Source organism: Diabrotica undecimpunctata, chromosome 3 (genome assembly GCF_040954645.1).
Source record: "Diabrotica undecimpunctata isolate CICGRU chromosome 3, icDiaUnde3, whole genome shotgun sequence".
In the NCBI taxonomy this organism is placed as follows: Eukaryota; Metazoa; Arthropoda; class Insecta; order Coleoptera; family Chrysomelidae; genus Diabrotica; species Diabrotica undecimpunctata.
This window is the reverse complement of record NC_092805.1, coordinates 62738445-62757975: the sequence shown is the minus strand read 5'-3', so window position 1 is coordinate 62757975 and position 19531 is coordinate 62738445. Positions and strand designations below refer to the sequence as shown.

At 32.4% G+C, this 19531-nt stretch overlaps 1 protein-coding gene across 2 annotated transcripts in view; it reads left to right on the top strand.

Moving 5' to 3' along the window:
* nompA (no mechanoreceptor potential A) overlaps positions 1-19531 on the top strand; it is a 132447-nt gene that overhangs the window by 73206 nt on the left and 39710 nt on the right. For both annotated transcript variants that reach the window (XM_072525998.1, XM_072525999.1), the window contains one exon: positions 1-208. This exon is cut by the window's left edge and continues 747 nt beyond it. In XM_072525998.1, coding sequence (XP_072382099.1) covers positions 1-208 — 208 coding nt within the window. The remainder of the gene's footprint in view (positions 209-19531) is intronic.

Below are 19531 nucleotides of genomic sequence, written 5' to 3'. Positions count from 1 at the left end.
TGTCACCAGGACCAGATGGACCAATATATGATAATAGACCTTACAGTCTTAAATGTGATAACGAAAAAGATCTTTTTAAACAAATGGGTTATCGTCAACGAATGAAGAAAGATTTTGTGAGAAAGGTTTCTTTTGCAAGATCTTTAAGAGATTGTGAATTGGAATGTATCAATACAAGAGAATTTGGGTGTTTATCATTTAATTACAGGTAAAATATTTTAATATTCATAGTTTCTTTCTTCCCTTCTTCCTCTATTACTCCCTCTCTGTCTCTTTTATATATACAGGATGTCCAATTAAGCCTGCAAAATATGAGCATTTTTTTATTTTTAATTTTGTAAACAAAAGTTATTCTTTATAAAAAGTTCTGCATGTTCTAAAACCTATAATACAATCATCAAAGATTAAATTGTTTCAATCATATACGCGGTTTAACAAAAATATGAATTGTAGATATTGTTTTTTTTTTATTGGCTTGGAATTGTCATTCAGCCAGTTACAATCAGCATGAGCTTTATTATCGAATTTAAATATGCATATAAATATTTAAAGAATTAGTGAAACATCATTAATATAATAATAATAAAATTATTCCGTACTTAGCTAATGTACATACTATGTTAATAAATACTAGATTATACCTTTATTATAATTCAGTTATTGACAGACGTGAAATACATAGTGTATACATCTTACAAATAAAAATATCTACCTACTATGTTAATAAATACAACTATGGTACTATATTTTTTTTTTTATTTTTTTTTTATTTTTTTTTGATTTTTTTTAATATATTTTTTATAATCCTTTTTTATATTTATTTTTTTTTTCATTTATTTTTTTAATTTATTTTTTTTTAATCTATTTTTTTAAGTATTTTTTTATATTCCCTTTTTTAATCTTTTTTTTTAATTTTTTTTTCTAAACATAGGTTACCAATCTAATTATAGACATACTTTACTATCAGACAAAAAGTTTATCAAGCAGTCAAACATTTTCTTTTCATTAAGTGATAGTAGAAAGGGAATATTAACAGGAAGTGGGATGTTCTTGTCCATCATTCTTTTAATTAGGTTGTTGGTGGGTTGTTTATATTTTTGACGTTCAAAAAATACGTGCTTGAAGTCACTTTTAATCTGACATTCTTGACAAATATCGGAATCTAATATATTTATTTTAAATAAATGTGCAGGATAACATGCATGACCAAATCTAAGTCTACTGATGGTAGTTATATATTTGCGAGGGAGGATGAAATTCTTATACCAAGGTTTTTTTGGAATATTTGGTTGTATCAAACTATATTGTGTTGTTAAAATAATGGATATTGTTAACTCTTACATAAAATTTAGATTTTTTGACAAACCGCGTATATGACTAGAAAAATTTAATATCTGATGATTTTATTATAGGTTTTAGATTATTTAGAACTTTTTAGAAATAATAACTTTTTTTCTTTTTCATAAAATTAAAAATAAAAAAGTTTCCCATATGGTCCAATTAAGTCTGCACCATATTTAAAACTTTTTAGTTTTATTTTTATTTTTATTATGAAAAAAAGTTATTCTTTATACAAAGATAACAAATCCTGAATAATCTAAAACCTAAAATAAACTCATTAGATATTAAATTTTTTAGTCATATATTCGGTTTGTCAAAAAATAGGGATTTTATTAAGAGTTAACAATATCCACAATATCCACTTTTAGAGCTTCTGTACGAGTCGCTCTGATGAATCCTGGTAGAATGAAATACGTATAAGCGAATATATAGAGATACTACAGAGGAATACAGAGTATTGGTACGTCACGAGAGAGGAGAGTATGCAGATTGAGACCCCGAACTCGAACGGATCCGTATCCCTCTTGATAATGGCTCCAAAATGGGTGGCGAAACGTCGAATATTAAATTCTCAACGCGTTTCTTCCCGAGAACTTAGTAATTTTCATATATTATATATATATATATATATATATATATATATATATATATATATATATATATATATATATATATACACGATACACTTACACCGGTATGCTAACACACAGAGGAAGCAAATGAATATTGAGTCTATTACTCTCACACTTTGACGTCACGACGAAGCAACTTGAAATTAATATCACATAATATATATTGGTTTATGAGTTTAATTGGCCTAAAATAAGATAAAGAAAGCATTTAAATTATTAAGATTAATTAATATAAAATGCTTATTTAAATTGTATCAAGAGCTACATAAACATAATTCCACTAAACACATAATAAAAATAAATAAATAAAAAATTAATGACTAAACGCGAACTGAAAAGACGGTTTTCGTCTAAAACAAATGTGATAATTTTTGAAAATATTTAGTTTATAATATGTTGTGAATAAAAAAAAAGAAAACAAATGTGTATCATTATAAATTACAAACTCAACCAATATTACAGATATTAAAATTTTACAGATTTGGTTTAAAAAATAGGGAAGTTACAATGAAAAACGCACAATGCACAATTATTGCGAATTGCGAGAATGCGCACAATTTTTTCTCCGCATTCATCACAATACATAAGAAGATTTATTGTAGGAAGAGCATCAGGTTTAAGGTTTCTAATACTTGGCGGCATAAAATTTGAAAAATATCTTTGTTTTATAGATATTTCAAAACAATTCTCATCGAAATATGTTGAACATATGCATGCTGTAGGGTATTTAAAATATTATTTTATATAGTATATGCTAGATATATTCAAAAATTTTGCATAAACGCTTATATGTAAGTTTAGGCAAATACAACATAATTATCTCCTTACATGTTTAAGCGTTATTGAGAAATTATTTTGGTACAAACTTTTCCTCTTTATGCAAATTTTTACACACTATTAATATAAAGAGACATTTATTATACCATTTTTTAAATTTATTTAATCTTGTCGTATATCAGTCCCTTTTGTTTCTCTATTATAATTGCCACATCCAAAAACGGCACACCCAGGCATAACTATAATTATTTAGTTTTATACACAAACGTTAATTTCAAATAAATCACCGGCGAATTAATATATCTAAACGTTAACAAAAGCTACGAATAGCTATCTAATGTGTTTCGCGCGTTATTCTTGCTTCGCCGTGACGTCACTGCGCCAAGCCGACGCGTTTAGGATTTTGATCTAGCATACCGGTGTAAGTGTATCGTATATATATATATATATATATATATATATATAGATCTAGCGGTTAATGTGGGCCCCGTACTAAAACGGTATTATACTAACTCCAGGCGAATATACACCGTGTATATTATTATCTGGGTAGCGCTTTATGTAGACTCCGACCATCACGTAGGATTAAATGAACTCCGTAATAGGGTAAAACACTTTTGGGATCCGTATGTATTCTTCCCCGTACACAACTAAACTCCTCCGATGTTGCCAATAATTTGATTAGTCGTAGATTTTTAAATTTTACAGCAGGTACGTTTTGGAACTTGAAATTTATTTAAATATCAATCAATTTAGTCATCCCGAAATTTCACAAATACTTGGTTAATGTAGTTAAATATTTTATGGTGGTAATTTATATTACTTGCTTTAATTATTTTTAAACTTAAGTTAGTGTCTGTTATAAGCTTGGAAAAGGCAATTTTTATGTATTAGTATTTTTTTAATGCATTGACACTGAAAAATTTATTATATAAATGTACGTTCCGATGTTTCGATTGCTACGTTTTATAATGTACAATATTTGTTTCATAAAGTAGTAAAATTTAAATTATAATAATTTGTAAATCAATCTTAAAATTATAATTTTTTACTGTCTAATTTCAATATTTCAATTTTTAAATGTAGGGAATTCAATATCTTACTATAATACTTTAGTATGTAACTTGTACCAGATACTAAAATAATAAGGAGGCATAACACCTAATTTCGCTTTTAACTATAAATGCATCGTATAACGTAACGTAGCAATCAGTAGTGAGTCATTACTCAGATAAAATATTTCGGTGACTTTATGGTAATTTGATTATAGCCAACATATCTATTACAATTATTACATATATGTTCGGTTGTTTTAAAAAATACCTTGTCGCTTGTAAATTTTGTATCTTTCGTTATCAGGCATACGAGTATTTTATTTTTAATTTAGAAGTAAATGTATATAATATTCTTTTTTCTGTCACTTATTTTAAATATGATTCACTTATATTCTTCTTGCTTATTTATTTTTATTCGTAATACTTATAACGTACGTAATAACGTACCCGTTGTTGCAAAAAGCAACAACGGGTACGAAAGATATCAGGTATCAGGGGTGGTATTTGTCAATCTAAATGCCGCCTACGACACATTAAATTAGAAGACATTTCTCCAAAAACTGTATGACAAACTGTAAACATCGTTTTATTCGCGTATATCTACAGAACAGAAGATTTTTCGTATCATTCAATGGTAATATGGAGAACGCAGACAAACGGTCTCGCTTGGGGTAGCGTAATGGCACCTACACTGTATTACATTTACACAAATGATCAACAGATACCAGTAGATACTAGGATTTTCATGTAGACCATACATTGCACAACCAAAAACTTTTGTTGCTGGAGTGGAAAAAAATCTAGTAGATGCCTTAAATATAATAAAAATGAACTACGATTTAATTTTAAGCCAAACCCCGAAAATCTTAGGAACGCTCCTTCAATTTTCCCAACACAGGCGCTTTCACAAAACTGAACATCCAATAGTGTGATGAAATCCTTGAACTCTGAATTTCCTATAAATACCTTGTAGATAGTTTATATCGCACGTTGTCAATCACAGAATCTTGTTTAAAACTAAAAGGCAAACTAAGGACCAGAAATAGTATGCTCCGCAAGCTTGTCAGCTAAAAATGGGGCGCACATCCTTTCACCCTTAAAACGTAAATGCTTGCACTTTTCTTCTTGCTTAACTGTCTTTTTCCTTTTATTCCGATATACTCTGTACGAGTACTAGAAACCAATTCGTTATGGATTTTTGCTTAGTTGAGGAGATATGTTGTGGAATGCAATTTTTAGATTCCCCATGTCTCTAATAACAAACAGTTTTATCAACGTCTGTTTTTCCTTGCAATTCTTAGAAGGCACAGATTAAAGCAAAATACTGAATTTGGTTTCAAAAATTAGTTTACGTTTTTTAACCAAGTTTGAGATCTTGGCGTCTATGCATGTGTCTGATCTACCTTAAGCGATTTATTTTCCTAAACAATATATTTATAAGAGCTTTCTTTATTTAGTATGTGTTCTTATTCTATACGGATTTGTAGCAATATGATAATGAGGTTAAAAAAGTTTTCTTATTATTTTTCTTTCAAATATTCGGAGTTCCTCCTTATTTGTTTTAGTCATTGTCCATGATTCGCATTCATGTATTAAAATAGGTCTTAAGTGAATTATGCTCTGTATTGAATTGCTTTCTTCTGTTGATTCGCTTGTATTTCTTCTTCTTCTTCAAGTGCCCTGTCCGTTGCGAACGTTGGCTATTAACATGGCAATTCTGATCTTATTTGCGGCGCTTCTGAATAGTTCGACCGATGTGAGCCCGAACCACTTCCTCAGATTTTGGAGCCACGAGTGTCTTCTCCTGCCTGGCCCTCGCTTACTGTCTATTTTTCCCTGGACAATCAATTGCAGTAGACGGTACTTATCGTGTCTCAATATGTGGCCTAGATATTCAAGCTTTCTTTGTTTAATTGTATTCACGATTTCTTTCTCCTTTCCGATTCTTTGGATTACCTCTATGTTGGTGACATGTTCGGTCCAGGATATACGAAGAATGCGTCGGTACACCCACATTTCGAATGCTTCTAGTTTTCTCGTGAGCGTCTCCGTCAGCGTCCAGGCCTCCACACCATACAGTAAGATCGGAAAAATGTAGCATTTAACTAGTCGTAGTTTTAGGGGAAGAGACAAATCCCTGCTTATGAGGAGCTTTTTCATATTGCTAAATGCTGCTCTAGCTCGTTCTATTCTCGCCTTAATTTCTGTGGCCTGTTCCCATTTTGCATTTACGTTGGTGCCAAGGTACACATAAGATGCGTACCTTGCGAATACGCTTGTATTTGGTTTTTATTTTGTTGATTTTAAGTAAAACATTTTTCGTGCTCTCTTCACTTTGTTGAAGATATCGTTTGCGGAGAGAGTTTCTTATAAGATCAATATTATTAGCAGATGCTAGGACTGCTTTGTACCTTGAGCCATTAATGAATTGCATTTTAAATAGACGTTATTTCTATTTTAGTAAGCTGTTCATTAAATTTTTGAATATTTGAATCGAGAATCTGTATTTTATTCAACTGTTTTATAACACAGAGTTTCTTGGCGCCTATCTTCATCTCTGTTTTTTTTTTGTTTAGCGTATCATTATTTTTCTTCCTATGCCGTCCCCATTAACGGAGGTTGGCGACCACATTTCTAAAAGTATCTCTGTCTTTTGCAACGTGGAATAATTCGTCTACAGTCATGTTTGTCCAGTCACGAATATTTCGCAGCCATGACTTCCTCTTTCTACCTATTCCCTTTTTGCCATCGACTCTACCCTGCATGATGGCCTGCAGAAGACTTTATATTCCTTAGTATGTGTTCCAGGTATATCTAAAATTCAAAGGCTTGAAGCTTCCTAACTATTTGCGCTTTTACTGTCCATATTTCTACTCCGTACAATAGTTGAGACCAGACGTAACATTCAACAAACCTCAGTCTCAGCGCAGTATTAAGATTTTTGTCACAGAACAATTGCTTGAATTTTAAGAACGCTGCCCTTGCCATTTAGTCTTAGTCTGAATCTAATTCTTTGTTGATGTAAGCTCCCAGATATTTATTATTAAATTAGGGTATATATTCAGGTAGCTAACTGATGTAAATATAACCCACATAACACTTTTAAATCCAGAAGTCTAATACAAATCCCTAAAATCAGGATATATAAAACAGTGATTAAACCAGTGCTATTGACTGAAAATGCGACGAGAACGCTGACAAAACAATGTAAGTAAAACTTAGGTATTAATTAGATCAGGATTACTAGAAAAGCCATCAGATCTATTTTCCAACTTACAAAGGTCCGAATACTAACCAATACAGAACCGGAACTAATGCCAAGGTCTAACAGATATATAAAGATAGCAACGTCATACAAGAGACTAAATCTCAACGCCAAAGTTACGCTGGCTACATCCAAAGGCTTTCTAATAACTGCATTGCCAAGTTAAACTGGGAGAATGCCCCGAGAGAAAAAATGCCCTTAGGACGTCCACGAATCAACAGGGGAGGTAACATATGGTCAGATTTAGGAATAATGGGACTACCTACCGCCCCATCATATTTATCAACACATGCCTGTACAACCAACTGCTATCCAACCTACAATCAATACTTATCTGTTGGGAACTATCAAATCCATTACATGTAGTCAAACGAAGTAGGCTTAAAAAAAGTTATCTTAGGAAAGGCACTACAGAAATATTGATATATATTTTTAAAACGTTATTTACGTGGCTAAGTTTTCAATAGGAATGAGGAGACAAAAAGCAGAAAATCCAATAGAACCTTGTTGCGTTCTGACTATACTATGACGATAACCTTTACAATATAAACAATACTTGGGGCAACTGTTTGTCTCAATTTTGTCATTCAGAATAATTATGTATGTATTTTTTAATTTGCTAATTTCCATAGATTCTAATTTCCATAGAATCTAAATATATCTTAAGGCCTTTATTTTAAATATACTTTTTTAGTAATGAAAATACGTAGATAGAACCTGGAATATACATTTAACCTTTAATCTCTGGGATAAATCCATCTCCTAAACAATGGCGCCGATATATTTAGTTAAAATTCTGTGCACTTTATTTTAACCGTTTATGTCCTTATCATTCATATATCAGTTGTGACCGATATTACAAACTCATTTACTTTTCACAAAGAGACTCCATATTAACTATACTTATTACTATACAAATCTGATTCGAAATATCGTCTAAAAGTAACAGTGTGTAAAATTATTTTTAATGAAAAGTTAATTAGCCATTTCTTATGGGGTTCAAAAGAAAAGCCTTTACGAAAATTTGAGTACAAATAAGACCACCGTAATCAGTTGTACCCTGGGTAATGAATAATTAATTAATCGGCTAATCAGAATCACCCGGTCAATATGATTTTTGTCAAATCGGTCCTTTTTAGGATCAATTATTCTAATAATGTCTATAAATATTAAGGGCATATCTAGAGATAAAGACACTTTACTTTACTTAACCTTATCAGACATATGCGCTTAGCACAAATGTGACGTATTTCTAGTGCAGAAAATACATAGAGGGCAAAAAATAGTGTATTTGGTATTAAGCTGATCGCTGAAAATCACATAATAAATGTAAAAGTGCTATCTCTGCCGGCAAAGAAGCAAAGAAAAACTTAAAATGAGAGAGGACAAAACCAGTCAGCTGAAGGAACCGTTTAACGATGTTGAGCTTGGATCCACTATCTACGTATATAATGAAGAATAATACGGCACTGACTGAAGATCTGAGCACAAAGCTTATTATAAAATTTGGACCAAAAATACAACAGTTACTGATATCCAAATTCTTCAGACAAACAAAGCAAAGACAAAGTTGTTGCCTTGCTTAAACCTGGCAAAAACTCCAACGACCACAAAAGCTATCGGTCAATATATTTATTTTGTCAGCTTTACAAAATACTGCTCAAGAGGTAAAACAGAAGAAAAACTCAAATTAAAAGACAAAAGTTGCTATAGACAGGAAAGATCATGTACGTCACCAATACTAAATCTTGCCCAACACAACAAAGATGGGTACAAAAGATATTAGGTATGAGGAGTGGTATTTATCAATATAAGCAGCAATTTGCAGTTTTCATTCAACATCTAAGTTACGTTATGCCCTACTCTACGTCCTCTCTCTTGTATGTTAAAGAAATTTATTTAGTCATCTGGGAAAAATTTCTCAAACGATATTAATATTAAAAGGGACTTTAAACAGCCAAAGCACGCTAAACCGTAAGGCGACTAAACCACACAAAATGGTTATTTGAGAAAAATTATAGCTCGTTCCAGAAAGAATTGTAAATATAACATTAATGTAGATTAAGAAGAAACGCTGAAGAAAAAAACAGTAGCGGTTAGCCTAAATAAAGAAAGACAAAAAGATGTAATTTAATGTTTTGAAAAAATCTGATCCGAAGACTATATGAAAAACATTTCATAGTATAGACATCGAGCGCGGCGATGCCTTTGCCGTCTGGCGGCCTATATCGGAAACTTTTACTACCATTTGACTATTTGTGTACGATTTTGTGTATGGTTAAGTGGCACACCACGAAAAGTGTTTTTATTTTCTCTTTTGTTCAACAATTAAAATGTATTGCTATACTTCTAGATGTTCCAATACAATAAAGGATAATAAACATAAAGCATAGGGTAAAAAATTTTATTATTTTCTATGCGCTAGTTATTATAAACACATAAGCTATACTACAATTAAAAACTATGACCACTATGAAAAAAATACGGTAGACTATGACTACATTTGTGCTTTAGCACTATAGTAAGAACAAGATAAAAATCTAAATTCCTTCATAATTATATTAACGAGCAGTTAATAAAATTTTTGTTCGTTATCAGTAAGAGAAAGCGCATTTCAGAATATATTATGAAAAATGTTGTTGATATTACAATATCAGATGACAGGAATACAAAAATAAAAAACAACTTACCTTTTCAAAACAACAATAAATCACTTCATTTTATCACGAAAAATTTAAAAATTGCAATGTAACTGAACCCATTTTGCGAGCTATAGTTACATTGATACTTATGTGGCAATTAGCTGTAAAGTCATTAGTCTTTTCCGTCGTATCATATTTTCCTAATATTTTCTGTAGGCAAGCGGTTTAGTTTGTGTAATATAATATCCCCAATTCGTCTCATAATATTTAGTTTTCAAAACAGATGTTACGCTAATTTGTTTAAATTTTTTAAAGCACTTTGCAGTACATTTGAAAATAAGTCGACAGTTTTCCTTGAAATCTCTGAGATTACTCCTTGTTAAATTAATAAGTTTCTTAGGTAAGCCTAGTTCTGCAATGGTATTTCATAGTTTTATTCTTATGATTATATCATGTGTTTGTTTAAAATCTATAAATAACTAGTTTAATGTTTTTTTTGTATTCCCAACAATTCTCATTAACTGCCTAATAGTAAATAATTGATCAACAATTTATTAGTTTTTCTAATTCTACACTAATAGCCTCCTATTTGATAGTTCACCTATTCACTCAATCGTTCCAGGTGTATTAGAAAAAATACTGTATATCCTAATAATTAACAGATATATAGCTTATATATATATCTTATATCGCAATAGTTTGTGCAGTACATTTTATTATCCCTTTTGTGTTTGGTATGCTTTTCAGGCCAAAAGGTAAATCTACCTAGGCCAAATCCTGAGACTTGACAAAGAGAACCAAAGTGCGGAAATTACTAGAAGAGCAAGACTAGCATGGGCAGGATTTGGAAAACTTAGTTGGATGCTTAAGAACCGCAAAATACCCCAATACTTGAGGAGCAAAGTGCTCAACCAATACATCCTTCCTATCATGACATATGGAATGCAAACCTAGACCCTAACCAAGGCAAACATGAATAAACTAGCCACAACAGAAAGAACAATGGAAAGAGCAATGTTAGGTATACGACTGTCAGATAAAAAGAGGAGCGACTGGGTAAGATCAAAAACAAAAGTCGAGAACATAGCAACAAAAATTGCCAAACTTAAATGGAGCTTCGCGGGCCAGACTGCTAGACAAAAAGAACAACGTTGGAATACTACAATACAGCATTGGAGACCTTACGAAAGTAAACGACCAAGAGGAAGACCACAGATGAGATGGGTTGATGATATTAAAAGAATAGCCGGAACAAATTGGAAATATGTTGCTCAGGATAGAGACCGATGGAAGGAGTTGGGAGAGGCCTATGTCCAAACGTGGACGACACAAGGCTAAGAAGAAGAAGATGCTTTTCAGCAAGTTGGTACTTGCTCTTACTTCTAAATTGACAGAGCAGCTGTTTAACTGCCTGTACTGAACTTTCTTCTTCATTTTGCAAATATATATATGAAAACTAATAAAACTCTGGCTTACCGTTGATTAAAATATTGGATACCCTATACTATTGAATCAACGGAAATACTAAGATCACACTGGGAGAATATTATGGGTTATTAGTGGTTTCGTAATAATTTACACTGAAATTACTAACAAGAGAGTGCTCTCACTTCCACATGTTCAAATTGATATATAGTACCAACATATGCTAGTTATATACCATCAGTACTAATAAAATGGAAACTATCAAATTAATGTCAATTTTATTGAATAATCAAAACAATCGAAAATATATACCAAAACAACACAATAAAAGTAAAAGAAGAAGAAGAACTAACCGACCCTATTGAAGCTGGCAATGAGATAAGACAGGGAGATTCTCTGAGTCCGCTATTGTTCAACCAAATTATGGATGAAATAATAAAAAGGTAAGAAATAAAAGAGGATACCAAATGGGAGAAAAACAAATTAAAATAATCTGCTATGCAGACGACGCAATACTATTCTTTCAAAGTGAAGATGATTTACAACGTATGCTAGACCAATTTCATATAACCGCCAGAAAATTTAACATGTTAATTTCTCCAAAAAAAAAGACAACATGCATGGTTATAACAGCAAGTTTACTAAGATCTTAATTGGAGCTGGAAGGTCAGCTAATAGAACAAGTGATGGAGTTTAAATATCTAGGTATCACATTATCTAGCTACGGAAAGCTCGAAACTGATGTGGAAGATCCACTGAATAGAGCAAACAGAGACGCGGGCTGCCTAAATGAAAAATATGAAGAAATAAAAATATCGGGAAAGAAACCAAAGGCAGAATTTACAAAACAGTTATCAGACCAACAATGACATACGCAGCAGAAACAAGACCTGACACAGGTCATAGAACACATAGAAGCAGCAGAGATAAAACACAAAAATTGATGGTAAGACACCATGGGACAGAGCTAGAAGTACAGATATACGACGTAGATGCAAGGTGGAGAACATCAAGAACTGGTTAAGAAATAGAAGAGTAGAATAGAGTAGAATGAAACGATCATATAAGTCGAATGACAACAAATAGAGTATTAGAGACGGCAAGAGAAGGTTACCCAATAGGAAGACGATCAGTAGGAAGACCACGAAAACCATGGAACGGCAACTTACTGGAGGCACATTGAAAAACAGACAGAGTCATGTCTATATAAAAAGAAGAAGAAGAAGAAGAAAAAGATACACAGGATAAACATTAAAATAGCTGCAAGAAAGAGAAAATGAATCAGTCATATTATTGTAGAATAGCAGAGGACAGAGTGTTTAGAGAAAATAATGAATCAGTCATATTAATGTAGAATAGCAGAGGAGAGAGTATTTGTCATAGCCTTGGACAAGTGCCCAATTGAAAAAAGAACACAGGTCGTTCAAACAAGACGGAACTCTAGAAAGGAAATAGAATAGATTTAAAAAAATAATAAAAGCATAAACATGTCTTTTCCTACTCTTTTAATATTGAAAATACGCAAATAGAACCTTGAATTAAAATGTAACCTTTGATATCTGTGATAAACCCATCACCTGAACAATGGCGCCGATGTATAGAGTTGAAATTTTTTACACTTATTTTAACTGTTTATTTTTTTATTATCTATATACCTATGAGTTGCGAACCATATCACAAACTTATTTATTTTTCACAAAGAGGCTCTTTAATACCTTAAATTATTACTATACAAATCTAATTCGAAATATCGTCAAAAAGTAATACACGGCATGTAAAATTTAAATTTTGAATAAAAAGTAAAACATTAGGCATTACTTATGGGGTTGAAAGAACGAGCCTTTACGAAAATTTAAGTACTAAGAAGACCACCACAATCGGGCATATCCAGGGTAATGATTAATTAATTAATCGGCTAATTCTTCAGTCACCCCTTTAATATGATTTTTGTCAAATTGGTTCTTTAATTTAAATTGCTAGTTGAAGCTAAATATTGCCAGCTTTAATAGGGTCGGTTAGTTCTTCTTCTACTTTTACTTTTATTGTGTTGTTTTGGTATATATTTTCGATTGTTTTGATTATTCAAAGAAATTGACATTAATTTGATAGTTTCTATTTTATTAGTACTGATGGTATATAACTAGCATCTGTTGGTACTATATATCAATTTGGACATGTGGAAGTGAGAGCACTCTCTTGTTAGTAATTTCAGTGTAAATTATGACGAAACCAGAAATAACCCATAATATTCTCCCCGTGTGATCTTAGTATTTCCGTTGATTCAATAGTATAGGGTATCCAATATTTTAATCAACAGCATGCCAGAGTTTTATTAGTTTTCATATATATATTTGCAAAATAAAGAAGAAAGTTCAGTACAGGCAGTTAAACAGCTGATCTGTCAATTTAGAAGTAAGAGCAAGTACCAACTTGCTAAAAAGCATCTTCTTCTTGTTCTTAGCCTTGTGTCGTTCACGTTTGGACATAGGGCTCTCTTAACTCCTTCCATCGGTCTCTATCCTGAGCAACATATTTCCAATTTGTTCCAGCTATTCTTTTAATATCATCAACCCATCTCATCTGTGGTCTTCCTCTTGGTCGTTTACTTTCGTAAGGTCTCCAATGTTGTATTGTAGTATTCCAACGTTGGTCTTTTTGTCTAGCAGTCTGACCCCGCGAAGCTCCATTTAAGTTTGGCAATTTAAATCCAGAAGTGTAATTCGAATCTCTAAAATCAGGATATTTTATATAAAATAGTGATCAAACCAGTGCTAATGTGTGGATACGTGACCAGAACGTATTAATTAGACCAGGATTGCTGGAAAAGCCAGCAGAGGTATTTTCCGACTTACAAGGTCAAACACATATATAAAGATAGCAACGTCGTACAAGAAACTAAATCTCAATGCTAAAGTTGCGCTGGCTTTATCCAAAGACTCTATAATTACTGCATTGCCAAGTTAAATTGGGAGGATGCCCCAAAAGAAAAAATGCCCTTAGGACTTCCACAAATGAAGGGGGAGGTAACATACGGTTAGATTTAGGAATAACGGGACTATCTATCGACCCATCATATTTATTAACACCTGCTATCCTTCCTAAAATCAATACTTATCTGTTGTGGACTATCAAATCAATTGCATGTAATCAAACGAACTAGGCTTAAATAATTATCCTAGGAAAGGCACTTCAGAAATATTGACATAACTTTTATAAACGGAATTTACGTGGCTTTATTTTCAATAGGAATGAGGAGAAAAAAAAACAAGAAAAGGCAATAGAATCTTGTTGCGTTCGGACTATACGATGACGATGATCTTTATATAAGGTATAGGGAGAAAGAGAGAATAATGTTTATGTTCAATTTAGAACTCGCTGATTTTCACCCTTTTGAATTGGGTATGTATATGTATAACCATAGAAAATAAAAGCAAGAAAACTATAATTATGAAACGAAAAGAGTACGAAATGAAAAGATTATATAAATCCCTTATATTTACACAGACTGCTTTACAAAGGGTGAACGAATGAGCATAAAAACACAGCTGTTTTAAAAACTTAATATTATTAGACGAATTTAGGATCAATTTCACTCAAAATATGATATGCTAAAATATGATACGACAGGAAAAAAGGCAATGACTTTTACAGCTGATAGCTTATGAATATTGTCTCGTACTGTTATATAGCAGTTTGTTGTCACATTTTAACCTGTTTATTTTCTTATTATCCATATATGTGTTGTAAACCGATATTACAAGCTCATTTCACAAAGAGACTATATATTAAGTACAGTTATTACTAAACAAATCTGACTCGAAATATCGTCTAAAAGTAACAGTATGTAAAATTTAAATTTTTATTGAAAAGTAAAAGATTAGTCATTTTATGAAGTTCATCGTGGAAGCCTTCACGAAATTTGAAGTAACAATAAGACCACCGCAATCGAGCGTACTCTGGGTAATGAATAATTGTTAAATCGGTTAATTCTTCAATCACCCGTTCAATATGATTTTTATCAATTCGGTCCTTTTTAGGACCAACTATTCTAATTATGTCTATAAATATTAAGGACATATCTACAGATAAAGACACTCTACTTTACTTAAGTGACGTATTTCTACTACAGGAAGCAAATAGAGGGCTAAACCTAGGGTATTTGGTATTAAGCTGATCGCTGAAAATAACGAAATAAACATAATAAATGCCGGCAAAGAAAAACATAAAATGAGAGAGGACAAACAAGTCAGCTGAGGAAACCTTTCAACGATGTTGAATTTGGATCCACTATCCACGTATATTATGAACAATATTACGGCTCCTGACTGAGGATCTAAGCACAAAACTAATTATAAAATTTGGACAAAAAAATACAACAATGGCTAATATACAAAGTGTGTAGACAAGCAAAGCAAAGACAAAGTTGTGGCCTTGCTTAAACCTGACAAAAACCCCAACGACCACAAAAGCTATCGGCCAATATATCTATTTATTTTTTCAGCTATACAAAATACTTCTGCATATGATCCTTAATATAAACCGATATTAGAAGAAAAACTTCAATTAAAAGATAAAAGTGGCAATATATGACAGGATAGATCATGTTCGTTACACATACTAAATCTTGCCCAACACAGCAAAGACGCATATGAAAAATATCAGACATGAGGAGTGGTATTTGTCAATCTAAATTCTGCTTACGACACCTTAAATTAAAGTACATTTCTCCAAAATCTATGTGATATCCCCTTAGGTAATAAACTCACTTGTATTATCCGCGTATGCCTACACAACAGAAGATTTTCCGTATCACTCAATGATAAGAATAGAAGATGAAGATGGAGAACGTAGTAGAACGGTCTTCCTTGGGGTACCGTAATGGCACCTACACTGTATAATATTTACACAACCCATACCAGTAAATACTAGGACTTTTATTTTGTAGACGATACATCTATTGTTGCACAACCAAAAAATTTTGTTGCTGAAGTGGAGAAAAATCTAAATATCATATCTTAAACACAATAAAAATAGATTATAAATTAATTTTAAGCCAAACCCTGGAAAAAGTCAGGCGGGCTCCTTCAATGTCCCTAACAGAGACGCTTTCACAAATATGAACATATACCTGAACCAATAGTGTCATGAAATCCTTAAACACACTTTGTAATTCACAGAACTTTGTTTAAAACTAAATGGAAAACTAGAACTAGAAAAATAATATTCTTCGCGAACTTGTCAGCTAAAAATGGGAAGCACATCCTTCCACTCTTAAAACGTAGATGCTTGAACTCTATGCTTCTGCTGCCGAATATACCTTGCTTGTATGGGTGATATCAATACATACTTAACACGTAGATTTAGCTATAAATTAGTCAGCCAAATTCAGCGGATATTAAGACTCACATCCATACATAAGCTCTACAATATCGTAGTTATCAATCCACATAATATCCGAAGATAAGTAGCTAGAGAACAAAAGAAACAAAGTCTAGATTCGTAACATCCACTCCACGAATAACAACCCATTTTATGACTAGAATCGAAGAATAACTAGCTAGACCAACACATCTGCAAGACATACAAAAAAAAAATAAGCTGCTTCTCGCCATCTGAACTCTCGAAAGGAACTTCCTTATGGTAGTTATCTTCCTTAAATCTGCAATGAGGACTCTTGCCTTCAAACACCGGTTAACCTGTGTGAATCTGGGGTGATACAAGATTCATTACACTTTCTTAGTTGACTTTGCCATTCCAATCGCTCTTTTCTGAAGGGACAAGGTTTATTTATTTGAACTAAACATGTAAAGTACAGTCAGTAAGCTATTACTTATATTGATCATTGCAAATTTGACACTAACTACACTTATATTGACTACATATTACCCCTAAATAGGAGATAAAACATTCAGTATGTAATATGGGTGTAAGTATGTAATATGGGTGAAGTGGTATAATTGTTGTTAGATAAATTAAGCATTCTTCTTTTTTTTGTGCACTACTATCTGTAGTACACAGATAAAACAAGAAATAAAATAATAAAAAATCTGTATAAAAGATATCATAAAACAATGGATAAAATAAAAGAAGTTCTTATCTATCGAATTCTTAAATAAAACGTATGAAGACATACTCACGTTAACAAAATACATTAGGAAATTTCCGCATGTGAAAAAAATCCAATTTTGTAACAAAATCCTTTTGTATCTATAAAGCTATTTTTAGAAAAGCACGTACCTACCAAAAACAGGTAGTTAATAGTATTCATATCTGTTACACAATGTAATGCGTTTGAATGATAACAAAAATAAGGAGTCCATATAAACCGTTCAGACTATACGCGAGAAGTATACAGCTTAATGGCAGAGTTGCCAAACTATCAGAGCTTACTTAAACCGATATACCTATGGTTCCAATATACAATGAAAAAGATCTGAACGACCCCTATAAGATATACACGTGAACTAAGCAATATACATTCATGATACAGGGGTACTTAAGGGCTCCACAAAATTTTTAAAAATTACGAAACTATACATGTTGACGAATCGACAGAGCCAATATTATAGAATGGTCAAGTGAGCTCCGTATATCGGTGTCGACTTGACCACGGAGCTCACTTGAACCTGAATTTTAACATGGGCGGAGTCCACTTTATGCCGTAGATATATATATATATATATATATATATATATATATATATACATATATCAAGAAAAGACTACTTCCCTTGCACAACATGCCCTAACAACAGGACACACAATCGATCTAGAACAGACAACAATGCTAGCGAACATCGAACACAAAACCAAGCGAATAATCAGGGAAGCCATAGAAATAAAAAAATATCCAAATAACCTAAACACTCGAGATGATGCCCAAAGACTTCCAACAACATGGAAACCAGCTCTGCAAAGAACCGTCCAAAAAAATTCAACTTCAGTTAACGCACAGAAAAAACAAACAGCGAGACCGCCAGACAAGGCCCCGCCCACTCGCACACAGGCAGGACCAATCACAAGAGCCCGCGCGCCGCAGAGAGAGTATTTAAACGAGCGCTGAAATGCCCAGTCGACCAGTACTAATCGAGTAACGACGAGAAGTAGATCCACCAGGCTTGAGAATGGCAAGTGAGACCTTGCCAAAACGTCGCCAAAACAATGGTTTTCAAGAAAACCAGCATTTTACAACGCGGAGTCAAACCCGGAAAAATAGTGACAGCACATATAGCTCCCGCGTATACAGCGGTAAGTAACACATATTTACAACCAATGAATATCAGAGTTCGTATAGACCAGAGGACAGAAAACAATATTATTAAATCGTTTTCGTTCATGGCTACCAAAGTAGGCGGCACCTCTGCACGCTAACCTCTGCAGTGGTCAAGTTTTAGGAGAAATTCGTTGGACTTTTCAAGTTTGAATTTATATCAGCCCGAGTGTCTGATGAAGCAGGGATGCTGAAATGAGTCATAACATTCTATTGTTAATATATAATATATATATATATATGTATGTATATATATATATATATATATATATATATATGTATGTATATATATATATATATACATATATATATACATATATATATATATATATATATATATATATATATATGTATATATATATATATATATGTATATATATATACATACATATATATATATATAATATATTAACAATAGAATGTTATGACTCATTTCAGCATCCCTGCTTCATCAGACACTCGGGCTGATATAAATTCAAACTTGAAAAGTCCAACGAATTTCTCCAAAAACTTGACCACTGCAGAGGTGCCACCTACTTTGGTAGCCATGAACGAAAACGATTTAATAATATTGTTTTCTGTCCTCTGGTCTATACGAACTCTGATATTCATTGGTTGTAAATATGTTTTACTGACAACCATAAACTTTGTCTCAGAATTATTAAACTTTAGCCTATATTTAATACATATATCGGTCATCCTATTTTTAAGTCGTTGCAACTCTTTGTCATTGGATGAAATGAGTAACATGCCGTCTGTGTATCCGAGACATTAATCCCATTGATTTTAATGCCTGCATATTAATCTAAGGCTCCTTTGAAAATCAATTCGGAGTAGATATTAAAAAGTAGAGGCAATAAAATACACCCTTGCCTCATTCTATGTCATATTTCCACTACTTCCGTCGTATTCTGGCCAACTAAGTACTATATTTGCACATTCATGTGGTACAAATTTTTGATACTACGCAGGTCTTGGTCATCAATTTTCACCTGTTTTACGACACCTATCAGTTTGTCGTGGGTGACCCGGTCAAAGGCCTTTTCGAAGTTGATAAAATACATACATACTGGTTGTTCTATATCCCTACATCTTTGAACCAGGGTCTGCAAACTAAATAATGCT